This window comes from Mustela lutreola, chromosome 13, assembly GCF_030435805.1.
Source record: "Mustela lutreola isolate mMusLut2 chromosome 13, mMusLut2.pri, whole genome shotgun sequence".
Taxonomy (NCBI): domain Eukaryota; kingdom Metazoa; phylum Chordata; class Mammalia; order Carnivora; family Mustelidae; genus Mustela; species Mustela lutreola.
Genome location: NC_081302.1, coordinates 53,036,666 through 53,055,205, shown reverse-complemented (window position 1 = coordinate 53,055,205; position 18,540 = coordinate 53,036,666). Strand labels below are relative to the sequence as shown.

At 37.8% G+C, this 18,540-nt stretch overlaps 1 protein-coding gene and 1 pseudogene across 4 annotated transcripts in view; both read left to right on the top strand.

The window, feature by feature from the left end:
- Positions 1-18,540, top strand: part of ELF1 (E74 like ETS transcription factor 1) — a 107,959-nt gene that overhangs the window by 59,255 nt on the left and 30,164 nt on the right. For 3 of the 4 annotated variants that reach the window (XM_059144595.1, XM_059144594.1, XM_059144593.1), the window contains one exon: positions 1,494-1,793. In XM_059144595.1, coding sequence (XP_059000578.1) covers positions 1,722-1,793 — 72 coding nt within the window. In that variant the 5' untranslated portion in view covers positions 1,494-1,721. Of the gene's footprint in view, positions 1-786; positions 854-1,493; positions 1,794-18,540 lie in introns of those variants that run through there. The other variant, XM_059144596.1, reaches the window with a different exon arrangement.
- On the top strand, positions 9,122-17,874 carry LOC131814011 (keratin, type I cytoskeletal 18-like; annotated as a pseudogene).

The following is an 18,540-nucleotide window of genomic DNA, read 5'->3' as shown; positions in this document are numbered from 1 at the left end:
GTTGGATTCTTAAACCTTATTTTATTTTGATTCCCAGTTAGGAAAGTTACAGTTATCCATGATGACCCATAGGGTCCAGAGTATATAGGGAATCAGCTTTACTGAAATTAGGAAATTGACTATTTGATTTGGCTGGCATATGCTATTTGGATTTTTTTCAGGAAAACTAATTGACCAGCTCAGCTTCATTCCCTAATTTGTCTCTTTGAAACTAAAATTGTAAATGCTTGGGCGCCTGGGTGGCTCAGTGGGTTAAGCCGCTGCCTTCGGCTCAGGTCATGATCTCAGGGTCCTGGGATCGAGTCCCGCATCGGGCTCTCTGCTCAGCAGGGAGCCTGCTTCCTCCTCTCTCTCTCTGCCTGCCTCTCTGCCTACTTGTAATCTCTCTCTGTCAAATAAATAAATAAATCTTTAAAAATAAAATAAAATAAAATAAAATAAAAAAATAAAAAAAATAAAATTGTAAATGCTATTTCCGAGTAGTAGATGTAATTTAATGTGATAACTTTTGTAATCTTTGTCATTTCATATCACATTTATAGCCATAAGCATACACAGTATTACATAAGATTGTGATGAATTAAAAAATTTTTCCTTCTACTTTTTTTTTTTAAATAGGAAACATCTTTGACAGGCACTTTTTAAGCATTTCTCCCTCCACTGGGAAATTGTTTTCACTCTTAAGTTGCGTTTCTGTTTTTCTACTATTGTAAAGTGCAGTTCTTTGCATGTTTTAATTTGCCATGACGTGGTCAAGTGCCGTTTCCTTCCTGTTGCTTGCAAGCCTGTGCTAGAGATAAGGATACATTTCAGTGCATTAAAAAAGAAGCCACTGAAGACAGGCTTAAGCATGGTAAAACATTCTACTTATCAGAAACCTTTTTAAAGAACAGAAAGAATGGACTTTAATATCTGTTTATTTTTTAAAGCTCTTAAAATAGTACTTACTAAACTTTAAAGTATTAGACAGATTTAAATTCTTATGTATATTAGGCATAACAGGAGACAGATTTAAATTCTTATGTATATTAGGCATAACAGGGTACTGTATGTGTTTCTCCTAAGGCAAAAAATATACAGATGAAATTACTCATGGAGTAGCAATTCCTGTGCGGTTTGCCGAGTTACTGGCAAGAAGGAAATTGTTTATATGTCCTTTATTGCAATTACAAACCTAGTTATTGCTGGGTGGATTTTTTTTTTTTTTTTTTTTAAGTATTTGGTACTTGAACTGTAGTTTAACTGGGGTGAGGGAAGAGAGAATGGCTGCACTTTGAGAAATGAGAAGCGATTTTATCTTAGCAGGAATGAAATTTTCGAAGAAAATATATATCCAACTTAAAAAGAAAAATCCTGCGTTCATCAGTCATGTTAGTTTTGTTTAAAAGCATTAACAAAAAACACATTGGAGATACTGTCCTCAATATTTATTGTTATATTCTAAATGGGTATGATTGCTTTTTTCATAACTAACTTAAACTTCTATTTTTCAGGCCAAGAAGCTCTAGAGAAGAAAAATTTCAGAAAAATTGCCTCTGTTTGACTAAAATATCAGTGAACCAAGAAACTCTGAAGCACCATCCCTAAAGAAAACCTGGTTTACAGTAACTTCACAGAGTTAGCTGAGGGTTTTTTACCCAAATTGGTCACTGGATTCTGCTGCCTCATACTTGAACCTGCTTGGAATTTCTCTCATGTGGATCTAAGGGGAATGCTTTATTATGGCTGCTGTTGTCCAACAGAACGACCTAGTATTTGAATTTGCTAGTAACGTCATGGAGGATGAACAACAGGTATGAAACCAAGAGAAAATTGGATTTTTATAAGTTTATTATTATTATTATTCCATTTGCAACAGAAAATTATTTACTTTAAAAGAAAGTAGGAGAAACTGTATTAATGTAAAAATGTAGATACTAAAAATTTGATGATAATTGTGATCCTGTGTTTTAAGTACTAGTTAATTTGTCAAAGAGTTTAGTCCTTAGCTTTGATGTGGGAAAAGGAAGTAATAATTTCAGGGTTAAGCTTTTTTTTTTTTTTTTTTGGTAAAATGAGACTTATAATACCTTAAGTAATTATTTCAGAGTACTTAAGTGATTTGAAAAGTTCTATATGACATACCAACAAGACATGTACATTTTTTTGGTAATACAGGACCTGTGGTTGTATTAGTTGCTTGCAGTTCTGCAGTTTAAATGCATGTGGTTAATTAGTATTTATAATCCTGGGCTAGTTTTTCAAGTGGATGGAGAGATGTTAGCAGTCCCATAATCATGTATTGCTTCAGTCCAAAGCACATGATTCTGAGGAAGTCACTTAACTTCTCCAGGTCTAGATTGCATCATCTATTGAATGGGAGGATTGAACTGAAAAATTTCTAAATTGGCTTTCACTGAGTTTACATTCAGTGATATTCCAGTTACTGTTTCTAGAATGGGAAGAAGATCCCAGAGACATTGAGAAAAAGGATCTAAGTTAATTCTAGTCTCTCTGCTCCTCTGCCCCACCCCCACTTCAAGGGGAGACGCTAGAGGTTCTTGGGACTTTACAATTTACTTCATTTTATTTTTTAAAAATTTTTAAAGATTTTATTTATTTGGCACAGAGAGAGAGAGAGATCATAAGCGGGGGAGAAGTAGGCAGAGAGAGAGGGAGAAGCAGGTTCCTTGCTGAGCAAGTAGCCCAGGACCCTGGTATCATGACCTGAGCCAAACACTGACACTTAACCGACTAAGCCACCCAGGAGCCCCTAATCTATGTCATTTTAGATAGTTTATGTGAAGATGTAAGACATCATTGGAAGAAATGCTGTGTTAGACTCAGTACACTGGCAAAAACATTTTGAGGGCGTTTAGGTTTAAAATACGCTGAATAAATTGATTTAGATACTGAAATAAGCCTAATCACAAATATCTAACATTAATAGGCCAATTACAATGTATCATACTTTTATTCTAGAAACATAGTTATGACAGATAATAAAACTGATTCTTACTTTGGCCAGGGCTTTATATTTCTTTGCCGTTTGTATTGTCTGTTGAGGTGACAGGATTAAAAATTTCTAAGTAAACCTACAAAAGATGAGAATTTGCATTGAGGTACCTTAAAATCAAGATGAGCTTTGGCTGGGAAGGAAAAAAGTTTGAGGGGGAGGATTGCTAGGTCCCAATTAAAAATATTGATGGGTACATGGATTTAATCTAGAGACAATAGAAAGGATGTTTTAGGAAAGAAAGTATTTTGAGTTTGCTTTAAAACAGGATATTTCTCTGTATGTTAAGGTTTACAAACCGTGTGTTTACTGTACAGCCCTCGTGATGAAAGAGTCCAGGCTCGCTGTGGTGAGGTTTGTTCTCGGTGTGGCCACAGAGGACAGAGCTCGAGGCCACTCACTGGTGTTCTCTGTGCAGTGGCTTTGACACTCTTCTGACTGTGAGAAGCACATTCTACATCATGGTGCAGTACTCGTACCCATGTCTACATAGCCTTAAAACTAGTTTTGCTTTTACCCTTAATCTGTGTGATGCACTTAATTTATCTCACAGAGGTTATTAACGTCTTTGGATAGGGAAATGATGCTCAAGGGTAACATCAGAGTGCTCATATGTGTTTTTTTCTTGTTATTTTCATCAAAATGGGTGTATACATTGTTATATATATTTGCTTTCTGCAGGTATTATTAAAAGGACTTTACAAATATTAGACCCGAGACAAATAGTATTATCCCCCTTTTATGATGAGGAAAATGAGACAGAGAGAGGTTAAACGATTTCCTTGAAACCCTAAAGCTAGTCAGTATTGGAGTTGCAATTTGAACCCAAGTAGTTTGACTCTCATTAGTGATACTCTTCCACTGAGTTTATGTAATTCACTGGTTTATAATCCGTTTATTATAGACTTTTAAAAGTGGCTTGTCAGCCAATGGCCATGTCCAGCCTATGGCCATGAGCACAGCAAACTTCACTGATCATATGGGGCAGATCCAGTCATGTCAGTCTTACTATTAGCATCATGGTTCTGCTAACTGGTTTGCTTGTTAGATTTGTTGTTGTTTTAAGATTGATTTATTTATTTTGAGAGAAAGAGAACGAGCCGGGGGAGAGGCAGAGGGAGAAGCAGATTCCTTGCTCGATCCCAGGACTCCGGGATCATGACCTGAGCCGAATGCAGAGGCTTAACTGGCTCAGGCTCCCAGTTAGATTTTTTTTTTATCTAAAAGTAATAACATGCCAATTGCAAAAGAAGGCACCTAATATAAAAATATGTTTTTACCCTTCCTGCCTAATCCATTTCTCCCCAAAAGACACCATTATTAACATTTGATGTTTAACTTTTTAGACAAAGACCCCCAAAAAAGAACATTGTATGTACATACAAACCTACAGAAAGAGGTTGTTTTTAAGATACAAATGAAAGTATGCTAAACCTTTTTTGTGACTTTTTTTCACTTACTGTATTGTAAATATGTGTGTGTGTGTGTGTGTGTGTGTGTGTACTGGCTCTGTATCACTTATTTTTTATACATGATGGCTGATCGTTATTAGTTTACCAATCTTCAATCTTGGACAAGACAGACTTACCAGTATTTTGCTCTTATAAACAAGATAGCAGTGGACGTCCTCATATGGGAGGCAGTAGACCTACAGTAGTTAAGAGCTCAGATGCTGGAGTCAGAGCATCTGGGTTTCACTCCTCGTGCTGCTTATTACCTCTGTGACTTTGGACAGATTACTTAACCACTCTCTGCCTTGGTTTCCTTATCTGCAAGATGGGAATGGTAATACCGGACCCTGTATTGTGAGAATTAAGTGAGTTGATCTATATAAAGTTCTTAGAACCATGCCTGAACACTCTTGTTTCATTATTGTACACACACATGTGTATCTTTGTACACTTGTATGATTATTTCATTAAGATTTCTAAAAGTAGATTTACTGAGTTTACTCAGTGTATACTGAGCATAAAATACTACCAAATAGTTCTTCAAAAAGTCTGTATCTGTTTCTACTACCACTAACAGTATAGATCCCAAAGTATCACTAACAGAAAGCCTTTTTTCCCCCCCCTTTGATAAGTCTTTTGGGTGAAAAGTGATATTCTGCTACTTTAATTGGCATTTCCTTGATTGCTAACTTGGTTTGTTCTTTATTTACTGTTCATTTGAATTTCCTTTGAATTACTTCTTAATCTTCTTTTGCCCAGTAATTCTTTATATTTTATGAATAATGCATTGTCTTCTAACTCATTCATTGTATAGTTAATGGTTAGCTTTCTTTGTGACACAGAGTGCAGATATGTTTTCCCTATCTGGCATCCTCTTCTAACAATATGATATCTTGTACCCTTTAGCATTTTAATTATATATGTCATAAAATCTACCAGTATTTCCTTTTTTGTTTGTTTCTGCTTAGGAAAGCTTCCCTCACACTAATATTAAATATTCTTTTTATATTTTCTTCTAATTTATGCATTTAATTCCTCAGTATATATGGAATATATTTTTATAAAATGTGAAGTATAGGGATCTGATAACTGCCTTCTTCCACCATTGGGGATGTTGGCTCTTCATGATTTGTGGAGTATTTTATGATTTTCACACTTAAGACTGCCATCTCTGTTATACTAAATTACCACATGTACTTTAGTTTTGAACTTGCTAGTGTATTTTATTCCATTTAATTTGTTTTTATTATGCTACTATCACATTGCTTTCAATAGTATCACTTTATAGATTTGACATCTGATAAGATATCCTCTCTCCTCTGCATTAAAAAATTAGTATAGTGTTTTGAATGAATTTTAGAATCAGCTTCTTAAGTTACATAAAACTGTTGGGATTTTAACTTTTCAAATTTAAAAAATATTTGTGTCATTTGAAATAATTCTGTTGGGGGCACCTGGGTGGCTCAGTCAGTTGAGCAACCAACTCTTAAGTTTTACTCAGATCATAATCTCAGGGTCTTGGGATCTAGCCCCATGTCAGCCTCCACGCTTAATTAACTCCCTCTCCCTCTGCTCCTCCTTTCACTGGTACACACATGCTCCCTCTCTCTATCCCTCTCTCTCAATAAATAAATAATTCTTGTAAAAAAAATAATTCTGTTTTATGATCCTGTATTGGTTTGGTTGGTTCTTTACAAAATCACTGAAGATACCAGATTAGAATACATTTCCTGTTTTGAGTTACGGTCTGTGGTTATAAATGTCATCTAAAGAAACTGACACCATTAAGGTCTGGTTGCCACCACCTTGATTGTCTTCCCTTGTATCGATTTGTACTCTTTTCAAAATTACTGGAAGAACTCCTTTGGGCAAAGATGGGTGTGGGAGGATGGTAGTGTTGGAAAGGAAACACCATTATTGGACCTGACAAGCCACTTTTTAAAGTCTACCCTTGATGTCTGTTCAAAACTGGGAATATTTGTAGCTGACGATGACGTTCTTCTGTGGGAGGGCAAACCGTTTAATACAGTTTGACTGTATTAAACAGGTATGTTTGCCTGGGGAATGAGTGAGAATAAGAAGAAATCTGAAGGCTGTGGAGATGAGTTTGTAAAGAGAAGGAAACGTGACTATGTACTCATATAGCCCAGAAGTTAACTTAATGAAAAACAACTGGGAGTTCAATGCATTTTGTAATTTTGACATATTATGTTATATGATTTTTCAGTTGTTGGTTCTAAAAGTAGAACCTAGCAAATCATAGCTATTTATGCGTAACAGACTTAGCTCACTAGGGAGAAGCTTGGTGACAAGCATGGGAAAGTGAAACAAATATTTTTATAAAATTCTATCGATATAAGATGGTGGTCTTATGACATTCCTTAGGGTATAAATTAGTTTACTCTGACTGTTGATTCCTAGAGGCTAAAGGATAAACAGTGCTTTGCTGGCTTTTTAACAAGACACCCAGAAGTTGTCATACAGTATTTGAGAATCACTGCGTTCTAACTTTGGGAAAGCTTCAATGAGGAAGTTACATTAGAACTGCATTTTCCAGGTATAGGGGCTCCTGGGTGGCTCAGTGGGTTAAAGCCTCTGCCTTCAGCTCAGGTCATGATCTCAGGGTCCTGGGATCGACCCCTGCATCAGGCTCTCTGCTCAGCACCCCTTCCCACCCACCTGCCTCTCTACCTACTTGTGATCTCCATCTGTCAAATAAATAAATAAAATCTTAAAAAAAAAAAAAAAGAACTGCATTTTGCAGGAAGGCTCAGTTTATCTGACAGATTGAAGGGGCAGAAGTGTCTGAAACAGTAGAATGTACCAAAATTTTTGATGGATTTTTCTTGACTATATAGTCAATCTAACCACCTTAACTTATGGTTAGAAGCTTTTCATAGTGTGACTGTTTCATGCTCTTTTTTTTCTTGTACTACATTAATTTTGCCAGCCTACATTAATTTTCCCAAGTGCCTTCCTGCTTGGTCTCCCACATTCATATCTGTTGCCTATATAAGTTCTAATCTCTTTCAAGAGCTTAGGACAAGATCTACTAATTCAGGAATTTTTTTGTTTCCTTCTTTTTCTTTCTTTTCAAAGATTTTATTTATTTTATTTCTTTGTCAGAGAGAGAGAGAGAGAGCGCATACATGCCCAAGCACACATGAGCATGAGCAGGGGGAGGGGCAGAGGAGGAGAGAGGCTCTGGCTGAGCAAGGAGCCCGATGTGGGACTCCATCCCAGAATCCTGGGATCATGACCCAAACCGAAGGCAGACACTTAACCAACTGAGCCACCCAGGTGTCCCTAATTCCAGGAATTTATCCTAAAATCATTACTTCAGGAATTAACAAAGTTTATTCTGTTATTTCTACATCACTTATTGTCACTGTCATACATTTGCCACATTAATTTTTCATACATACATTAATGATTTTCCTGGATAAATGCTAACTACTTGAAGAAAAGGATTACTTTTCCCCCTCCCCTTAATATCTTTCAAAGCATTTAACATCGTAATACCTTTATTGGTTGAGTCTTCTTACAGACTTTGTTAATCCTGTTGATAAAATAACGTGGGATATACATATGCTTGGTTATGGCCCTTATCACATCAGAAGACATTTGAATGAGAGGTAATGTTCTGCCCCAAACCCTCTTGACTATAGTATATGATTTTTTGGGACGTGTTTGTCCATGTTCTCACTTAGTACATGGGCAGTGTGACCATATCATCATAATTCTAAGACCAGGAAGAAATTTTCATGGAGTCTTTTTTCTGTTATGTATTTAGAACTGCGGTATTGTACCACCTCAGATAGCTTTCAGAAATTACCATTGAGGGACACCTGGCTGATTCAGTCTGTGAAGTGGCTGCCTTCAGCTTTGGTCATGATCCTAGGGTCTTGGGATTGGGCTTGTGTCAGGCTCCTTGCTCAGCAGGGAGCCTGCTTCTCCCTCTCCTGCTCCCCATGCTCGTGCTTGCCCTCTCTAATGCACGTGCACACTCTCTTTCTGTCTGATAAATAAAATATTTTTTTAAAAAGTCATTGAAATTATAAATAAGTAAATATCCACATAGAGTTTTTCTTTTTCTCAGGAGATTCCTTCAAGTTGCAGAGGGAGTTTTGACATGGTTGTATCATGAGGTTGTATTTTGTAGATTGAGAAAATGCATGTAAGAATATAGATCACACCTACGGGCCATTTTTTTAGCAATTCTCTTAGGCGAGGGATTTAAGTGGTACTTAAAATTAGAATAGAAGGAATGAGTCGAAGTGTTTTGTGTTTAGCTTGTTCAGGACAGGAAGTTGGAATAATGATGCTAACCTGTATGTGGACATAGGGAATTCTGTTATTTACATATAATTCGTGACTATATGGGCCAATCTACCTGTTCGTATTGCCTTCTTTTTTAATCTTGGCAGATCAAACTTATCAGACCCATTAAAAGTTTGGCCTTCTGGAAAACTAACATACAGAGGTTATTTGTTTCGATTGTGTACATTTGGAAGCTTCATCAAAGGGGTTATGCCATTGAGCCCACAGTACAGACCTGCTTGTATTTGGGTAAAGTCTGACTTTAGTTTTTTGTGGAGGTTTTTTGTTTTGTTTGTTCGTTTGTTTGTTTTGAGAGAATGAGAGACCAGGGGTGGGATGGGTGGGGGGGCAAGGGCAGAAGAAGAGAGAGAATCTTAAGCAGGCTGCACGCCAAGCGTTGGGCCTGACAACCGTATCATGACTTGAGCTGCAGTCAAGAGTTGGATGCTTTATTGAGTTATCTGGGTGCCCTGGCAAAAGTCTGACTTTGAATAGGCCTGAGGCTGGGATGCCTCGGTGGCTCACTCATTAAGCATCTGCTTTTGGCTCAGGTTATGATCCTAGAGTCCTGGGATTGAGTCCTACATTGGGCTCCTTGCTCAGCAGGGAGCCTGCTTCTTTCTCTGCCAGCCATTCTTGTGCATGCGCTCTTTCTCTCTCTGACAAATAAATGAAATCTTTAAAAAAAAAAAAAAGAAGAAGAAGAAGAAGAAGAAGAAGGCCTGAGGCCTCTTCAGGTTATGTGACTGACAACCCTGCCTATAATCTAGTCTTTGGCCTGGCTTATCTCCCTGCCAACTACTGGCAGTGAGGAAGCTGATGGTTGTTATGAAGGAGGAAGAACTTACTATTATTCTCTTTTACAGTTTTTCTTTAAGTCTCCTCCACCTTGACACCTGACCCCATGACAGCATCTTTAAAATGAATATAGATGAGTGGCCTGAGTCCTGGCCTCTTGTCTTTGTCCCTGAACAGCATGAACTTTATTACCCATTACACTCTCTCCTCCAACTATTGGTCCCTAAGCTCTGTGTCCAACCACTGGGTCCCACCAGTCAGCAGTGCAGCTGCCAGTGTCTATGCAGATGCCTGGGGACTCAGGCCCCTGGATCTGTGTCCCATTAACAAGGTATCTGGGGGTCTAGAGGCCTGGCCACTAGGATGGCTGGGGGTCTGGCAGGCATAGGGGCATCCAGGGTGAGAAGGGGACCATGGAAGACCTGAATAACCACCTGACCTCCTCCCTGGAGAGGATAAGAAGCCTGCAGGCTGATAATCAGAGACTGGAGTTCAAAATCTGGGACTACCTGAAGAAAAAGGGATCCTGAATCAGAGACTGGGGGCATTACTTTAAGACTATCTAAGAGCTGAGGGCCCAGGTCTTTGTGAAATCTGTGGACAATACCCTCGTCGTTCTGCAGATTGGCAGTGCTCATCTTGCTGCTGATAAACTTGGAGTCAAGTATGAGATGGAGCTGGCTACGTGCCAGTCTGTGGAGCGTTCTCTCCACAGGCTCCACAAGGTCATTGATGACACCATTGTCACTAAGCTGCAGCTAGAGACAGAGATCGATGTTCTCTTCATGAGAACTTTCAAGAGAGCTGCTCTTCATGAATAAGAACCATGAAGAGGAAGTAAAGGGTCTACAAAACCATTTGCCAGCTCTGGGTTGACCATGGAGTTGGATGCCCCCAAGTCTCAGGACCTCGGAAAGATCATGGCAGACATCCGGGCCAGGTATGATAAGCTGGCTCAGAAGAATTGAGAGGAGCTGAACAAGTATTGGTCCCAGCAGATTGAGGAAAGCACCACAGTGGTCCCCTCACAGACCGCTGAAATAGGAGCAGCTGAGATGGCCCTCATGGAGCTGAGATACATGGCCCAGTCCTTGGAGATCCACCTGGACTAGGTGAAAAACCTGAAAGCCAGCTTGAAGAACAGCCTAAAGGAGGTGGAGGCCCATTACACGAGGCAGATGGAGCACAAGGCCTTTCTTAATATTCAGTCAGGTTGGAAGCTGAGATCTCCACGTGTTACCTGCTGGAAGAGGGGTGATGCCCTGGACAGCAGCAACTTTTTGCAGACTGTCCAGAAGACCACGGGCCACAGGATTATGGAGACAGAGTAGTATCTGAGACCAATGACACCAAAGTTCTGAAGTGTAGAGGCAGTAAAAGCAGGGTGCCCTTTGAGGAGCAGAAGCCCAGTTAAAAGTTTAGAAGTAAAAAAAGAAAAAGTGAATATTGGATAAGGTCATTGCAGAGGGTAGGGCATAGACCAGAAGAGTTCCAGAAACATTCAGTGATAAGTTTTAGTAACTAGTGTTTACTGAGCATTTTGTTCTGTGCACTGTGCTACGTGCTTTATAAGGATTACCCTATTAATTCTTCAAACAATCTTAGGAACCAGGTACTTTAATTCTTACATTACACACAAGAGTCAGGTGAGGCTTAGAGCGGGAAAGCAACTGTCTTGTATGTGAGAAACTGGGAACTGTCCCCCAGCTTGTGCCTTCAACAAATGTATTTGAATAATGCCAGCTACCAGTGCATGCAAGTGGTAAAAGAGTGGTCTTAAATGTGGGAGAATTATTATTCTTTGCAGTTGTTATTTTTAGCAAAAAGAAAATGTTATACATTTAGTTAATTCGTTAATATAATTACAAATTGACAGTCTTTTTGCCCTGATATGCCTGTGTATACCTTAAAAAAAAACAGCTTTATTGAGGTATAATTTACATATATTTAAGTCCACTATTTAGACTGCAATTCAGTGATTTTTAGTATTTAACCAGAGTTGTGCATCCATCACCATTATCAGTACTGGAATGTTTTTTGTTATCCCAAAAAGAAACCTGTACCCATTAGCAGTCATGCCCTATTCGCCCCAATTTCCGCACCTTGGCAACAACTAATCTCCTTTTTGTCTCTGTGGATTTGCCTGTTCTGGGATATTTCATATACATTGAATCATGCAGTATATGGTCTCTTCCGAGAGGCTGACTTCCTTTACTTAAATGGAAAGTTTTCAAGGTTCATCATTTGTAGCATGTATCTGTGATTCATCCTTTTTATTACTGAATAATATTCCATTGTCTGGGTGTACTACATTGTATTTATCCGTTCTGTATATTTACTATTTTTTTAACGAAGCTTGTGTTGGGCAGTTTTTTGTCAGGTATGGAATTGACCATCTCTGTTCTCCCAGAAAGTGCTCAGTCACCTAAAGCAACCTTGCTGGGTGGATAAGAAAATTAGTACCTCAGTGATGTAGCCCAGGTTAGCCACATGCTCTTGAAACTTTTTGCTTCCTTTCTGTTTTACTTAACACATAACATGTAAAGGAAGGATAAGTCATTATATGAACAGTGTTATTAGGTTACTGGCCTTTTTTTTTTTTTTCCTCCTAAGCTAGACTCCCCTTTAACACTCTCTCAAGAATAACGGTGAAGATAATGTCCTTCAGTTACTAAAGTAAAAAGAAAACTGTTACTGGTTTGTTAGAGTGGGGATTTAACAACGTGATGTCTTCAAATAATGTTCATAAATCTTCAAGTAATCTTTAAATAATGTTCATAATGTTAAATAAGTTAGAATATAGGCAGAGTTTTTCTTCTTCTTCTTCTTCTTCTTTTTGACACAGTAACCAAAATTCTCAATATTAAGGCAGCTCTTCTTTTTTGGAAAGAATTACAGTGTAATGATTGGTAGTACATTTGTGAGGTTATCTGTTTCATCTGTTCCCACCTAATGAGACATTGAGAAAAAGAGCCCTGAGCATGTGAGTGAGGAACAGGGAAGTCAGCCTGGAGTTGTAGGGTAGGGACTGGAGTGAGGGAAGGAGCATTTTTCTGTTCTAAAAGGTGATATTTTAGGTGACAATTTAAAAATCTATTATAATTTATGTTTTTGTGTGTGCACTTCTGTCATTCCACTTTATTTCCTGATATGGGGAAAATAAAAACAAGAGGGTTTAGGAAAAACTTCCATTTGCCTGGAATGGAAATTTCCTCGTGGTACTGGTAACTCCTCCCTTCTTTCCTGTCCCAACTTGTAAGCACATGCAGAAACAATTGGGTTTTGAAGATTTACCTGGGAGATGGTTTATTAAAAAGTGATTGATTTGTGTTCATTCAGATCAACTGCCTACAACTTCAGCATCATACTCAATTCTGGAAATTGGTATTTCTTGTCAATTTAGAGTGTGTGACATGTGGCATTAAAGAGTATCAGCTCAGGAACCAGGAGCCACCACTTACTAAATGTGTGACTTCAGACAAATTTTAAAATTTCACTGAGCTTTGATTTCCTTCACCAAAATATAAAAGAATTACTTTCCAAAGTTAGGAACATTCAGTGTTTATGTAAAGTATTTGACAAGAGTTTAGGAAGTGGTCAATAAATGTGACAGTTGCCATTATTAATGATCTGAATTAAAGAAAAGGTGCTAAAGTTTGTAGTGTACCACTGCATACTCTATATTACTCAATTGTGTGGCATAAATCAGGTAATGAAGCCAGTTTTTATAATTTGAATACCAGTTAGACAAATTCATTCAGCCTTTTTTTTTTAATATTTTCTTATTTTTCTTATTCTGGCTTGGTTTTAGAATAAGCCAATAAGCTTGTCACTGAGGTTTTTGAAAATCCAGCAGATTAATTCTGGGGAAGCACTTTCCTTTCCATTATAACATGTTAAATTTGTTTAGACATAATTTGACCTGGAGTTCAGTTTTTTTTGGAGTGACTCTAATGTCTGTCATTGCCTATGATTGGTTAGTGTAACTTTTCCATTCTGGAAAAGGCTTTGTTGTAGCTAAACTCTATATTCAGGTATGTCTGCCTCATTTTATTCTATGATTCTTACATATTTATAGAAGATTCTTATCACAGTCCATCTTTTAGAAGTAGGAATTGCCTCTTTAATTATGATTTTACTTAAATATTTTGTTATATAGATTCTGCATATTTAAAACATCAATCTGGTAGTGACTGCTTTGATGTTATTTAGTTGATTTGTAACTGAATATTTAAACCTGATTAAAATTTATTATACTTCCCAATATCTACCTTTTTTTTTTAACCTCATAACTGATTCTGTTCACACTTAGCCACACACACACACCCTCTTAACCCATCAATGTATTAAACTTTAAAAGTGAGTGCTCTAATAAGAAAATCAAGATTATTTTTAGTGACTGTTGTACTTTGAGTTGCATGGCCAAGTCATAATTTATCCTGGCTGGAAAAAGAAAAATCTGGGTAAAGACTAAAGGCGGCCAATAGTCATGAAAGACCTAAACTGGGATTAGATTTAGCCAAATCAACTCCATAGGGATTTACAGTGGAATTTTAAACATTATCTGGGGGAATTCTGGAGAACAGACCATTTTACTTAGACCTTTCTATGTGTCATGGTGCTGTGCAAGAGAGAAGCTAGGCTTCTTCTGAAACACTCCACTCAGCTGTGGCCAACAGAAATAAACTTCATATATATATATATTTATGTATATCTCCAAGCTTTATAACTGAGATGAAACTTTTATTATGACCATAATTTATCTATAGGAATCTGTACTCCTGTAGTCTATCCAAGTGATTAATCTTGTGGAGTTGGGAGTCAGATTATCTGGTTTCACGTTTCAGCTCTGCCTCTTCCTGCTGTCAGTTAAAGAGCGCAGTGCTATGGGGAACTGACTGGATAAGCCACATAAAGTACTTAACATAGTCGCTGCCTCACACCTACCACCACGTTAGGCATACCATGTTATTTCAATTTTATTGATCATTTTATTGACCTCTTATAGACAGAGACTGGAGGATAACACTTTAAACAGCACTATGGTGAGTTTTTAAAATCCAGTTAAGAAAATACTTTGCAAACTGTTAATTTCCAGAGATCTGAATCCATTTTCTCTTATACACTAAAGCCGCTGGCTACAACATAAAATTTATCTACATCATGATGCTTATAAAAAATACACAATCCATTAAAAAACCTGGGGTATTGAAGGAGAGCCACTGGGAAGTAAGGGGACTGATAAAAGTATATATTTCAATGTTGTGCCCAGACGCTGCTTTGTAAGTTAACCTCCATGCAAAGAATACATTGCCTGCTCTAGTCATGAGTGAAGTATAAAAATATTTCATAACATTTCATAGAGCCCTTTACAGTTGATGGTGTCTTTTCCACATACGCTTTGATTCCCACAAATCATTCTGTGATGGAAGTACTCTTCTTCCCATTTCCTGTTATAGAATATTATCTCATTTATTCCAGGATAGCTAGAATAACTATTTTAGAATCTTGTAATCAGTTCCTAGGGCAGAGTTGCAAAGGCACCCAGGGTACTGTTCAAAATAACCTACCCTAGTCACTAAAGGTATTTGGATCCCAATTCTGATTTGATAACATTGTTTGAGAGTATTAGTGGATAATTTCTGTTCCTAGCTCTTCATTTCTGTACTCATTAATTTTGACAGTACTTGGTTGGTTTGTTTATATTTCTGTTAAGAAATAATTGCACGAGAGATTAGACTCTGAGAAGCAAACTGGGAGGGTTTGGGAAGAGAGCGTGGTGGGGGTTAGGTGAGCCTGGCGGTGGGTATTAAGGAGAGCATATATCACATGGAGCACTGGGTGTGGTGCAGAAACAATGAATCTTGGAACAGTGAAAACATTTTTTTTTTTAAAGATTTTATTTATTTATTTATCAGAGAGAGATGGGGAGAGAGCGAGCACAGGCAGACAGAATGGCAGGCAGAGGCAGAGGGAGAAGCAGGCTGCCTGCTGAGCAAGGAGCCCGATGTGGGACTCGATCCCAGGACGCTGGGATCATGACCTGAGCCGAAGGCAGCTGCTTAACCAACTGAGCCACCCAGGCGTCCCCAGTGAAAACATTTTAAAAAAGATAATTGCAGAACTCTGTGGGGATTTGCTGTATCACTTGAGCTAGCACATTGAAGTACTTATAAATTTTTAGAATTGTAGTAATGAAAATGTCCTAGTAAGAAAACTGAGGAGATTGCCATGAATAATCTCCACATGCATAAAACTGGTAGGCCCTAAGAGTTTCATGGGTGTTATTTTAAACTTTAATGAATCATTTAAACAGTTTCAGTTCAGAGAGAAGAGTTTCCTAATTCATTTTTACAAAGTCAACTTGGTATCACTTTGGTATCACTGATACCAAAACCTGGCAGAAGGTGTGCACACACATTAATAATAGGTTAATCCCAAAATGGATATTTTGTTTAAATATGAGAGCTAATATTTGCCCTCCCTTACCTTTGCCAGACCCTGTGGGCAATATGCATTTTTTTTCTTTTTTTTTTAATTGATTTTATTAAATTGCATGATGTTGGTTTAAAAAAAATAATTCATAGAAGTTTATCCAAAGATGAGAATTATCTCTGTTTGTGAGGTTCCTTCTTTTTCTCCGGCTTGATAATTACACTTTTCTTTACATACCTGGGGGGAGGCAGGCCCCACAATCGTGTCTATAGAAAGCCATCTTGAGATTTTCTTGCCATGAGACTCTGAGCATCCACTAAAACATTTTACCTATAATTTATAAAAGAAAAACAAGTGATTCTGCAGACTAGAAAGTCAAGATCAATAAACCTCTGTTTCTCTAGATTTTCTTTCAAAAATACATATATTTTTCCTTTAACATTTAAAGAGCCTGTTTTAAGTGATCAACTTTTCAGCTGGTTTTGGTTTAAGTGTGTTACACTGGGGTGCAGTTGACTTATAAATGTTTTACTCCTTGTGGTTTCTTTCTAATTATTTTTAGTCATTCTGACTAGTGCAGAATATTTTCTCTAGAAGATGTGTAGACACAAAATGAGCAGACCTTTTAGAATTTCTAGAAGAAAGGAGGAGAGTATTTATTATTCCAGCCCAAGTTAGGACAGCTGCCCAGGGTACACAGTCTTCCAAAGAGAGTGCTCTTGCATATTTTTTTTCGATCTTCTCCAGAACCCTGTACTGTGTGGCAACTATTGTTACCCTCATTTTATGAATAAGGAGAGCCTTTGTAAGGAGGAACCTCTGAGAGGCTGAACGAGGAGATGAATATTTCCCAGAAACACTGCTGTAGATGGTGACAGCACCTGTACCAGAGTGGAGTGTTTGATTTGAGAAAGCCCAAGCTCTTGTCCATGTTGCTGGGGGACATGCAAGAGAGGGAGAGAACCTGGGAGGAAAAAGTGAATCTGGAAGAATATTAACTTAATCGTAGTTTGTAGCTATTATACATAAGTAGGATTTTCCCTTTCTCCCAAATACATTTACATATTAAAAGGTTTAAAAACTAGATTCAGGCACTACACTTTTGGCCAAAGGAAACCTGTGTTTGAGAGGTTAGTTAGACAGACGTGCTGGGCAGTACATACTACAGCTATGTAGACCTTTCCGCTTGTTTGCTAAAGCTCCTTTTCATTTTCTTTTAAAATAAAGATGGATAAGCTTGTGTAAAGAGAGCTTGAGTCAGTCAACAGAAGTATTCTCATTTGCAGATAATGAAGCTGTTTTAATGACAGATTTTTTTTAAGGATGCGGTGAATTTGTCTGTGAAGAAGCCGTCACCAAAACTCTGCTGAGCCTCAAAGATCATTGCACAGTCCTGGCTTAATTTATGTAATCCATCACATCCGGATATCATTCAAAATGTAGTTTTAAGATTGATAATGTGGTAGTATTAAGGTAGGGGAACTCTATGGAAAGGGGACAGTAATGTTTTATACTCTTGGAATACAAATGTGTTCATGTATTAATCGATTAATGGTATTAGACCCATTTCCAGGACTGCTGCTGCTTACCTCTGCCTCAGAACAAAGCTCAGAGCTGAGAGAACTAGAGACCTTTTCAAGTTTCGTTTCTCCCATCAGATGGACCTCTTCTGCTTTTTAGACTTTTTATTGAAACATTGCATACGTACACAAATATTTATCACAAATCATAAGCATACAGTTAGATAAATTGTCACAGAGTTGAACATGTATGTTTCAGCTTTTCATTCAAGTGGATGGTTGTTGCAGAGACTAGATGGTTGGACTGTGTTCCCCACTTTTCTGGAAGGACTTTCTAATTAACAACAAAATAAAAACAAAAAAACCGTGCCTATCAATGTAGGCAGCTTTATTGAAATGTAATTTGTATATAATGTTAAGTGTACAATGTGATGATTTGATGCATGTATGTAAGTAGGAAGCCAAATTTTAACTGTGTATTTCCATCTAAGTCAACTTTTGAGGCACTTAATTGTCAAATTGTTTTATTGAATGGTTACTATATGCCGTGCAGTAGAATAAGTGCTCTATTATATATCATGTCATTGAATTCTTACTAACCTAGAAGTTACCCTCATTTTAGATAGACATGAACACAAAAGCCTAGAGAGGCTGTAGATTTTGCTGGAGCTCAAACACCCCGGGCACGGTGCGGCTATCTGTCAATAAGGGTGGTCCTAACTCTAGAGCTTGTGCAATTACTGTGACGCCCTCTTGTTGCCATCTGTATTTTTAGTGCATTTGCTGCTTGGCAAATATTGTCTGATCGTGTCCTGATAGACGGAGGTGTTGGGTTTTTGGTTTTGTGTTTTTGTTTTTTCAATCAAAGGTGAAGGAAATACTTTCAAAGAAAGCAGCGCTTTTGATCAGCATTCTGATCAGAAGAGAAGGCGCAGGCATTGGTCTCAAAGATGCGTTTTCATAGCAAGTGAATTGTGTTTAGTGTGTGTGTTTCTTGGAGTGGCCTTCGGGTGGGGAAGCT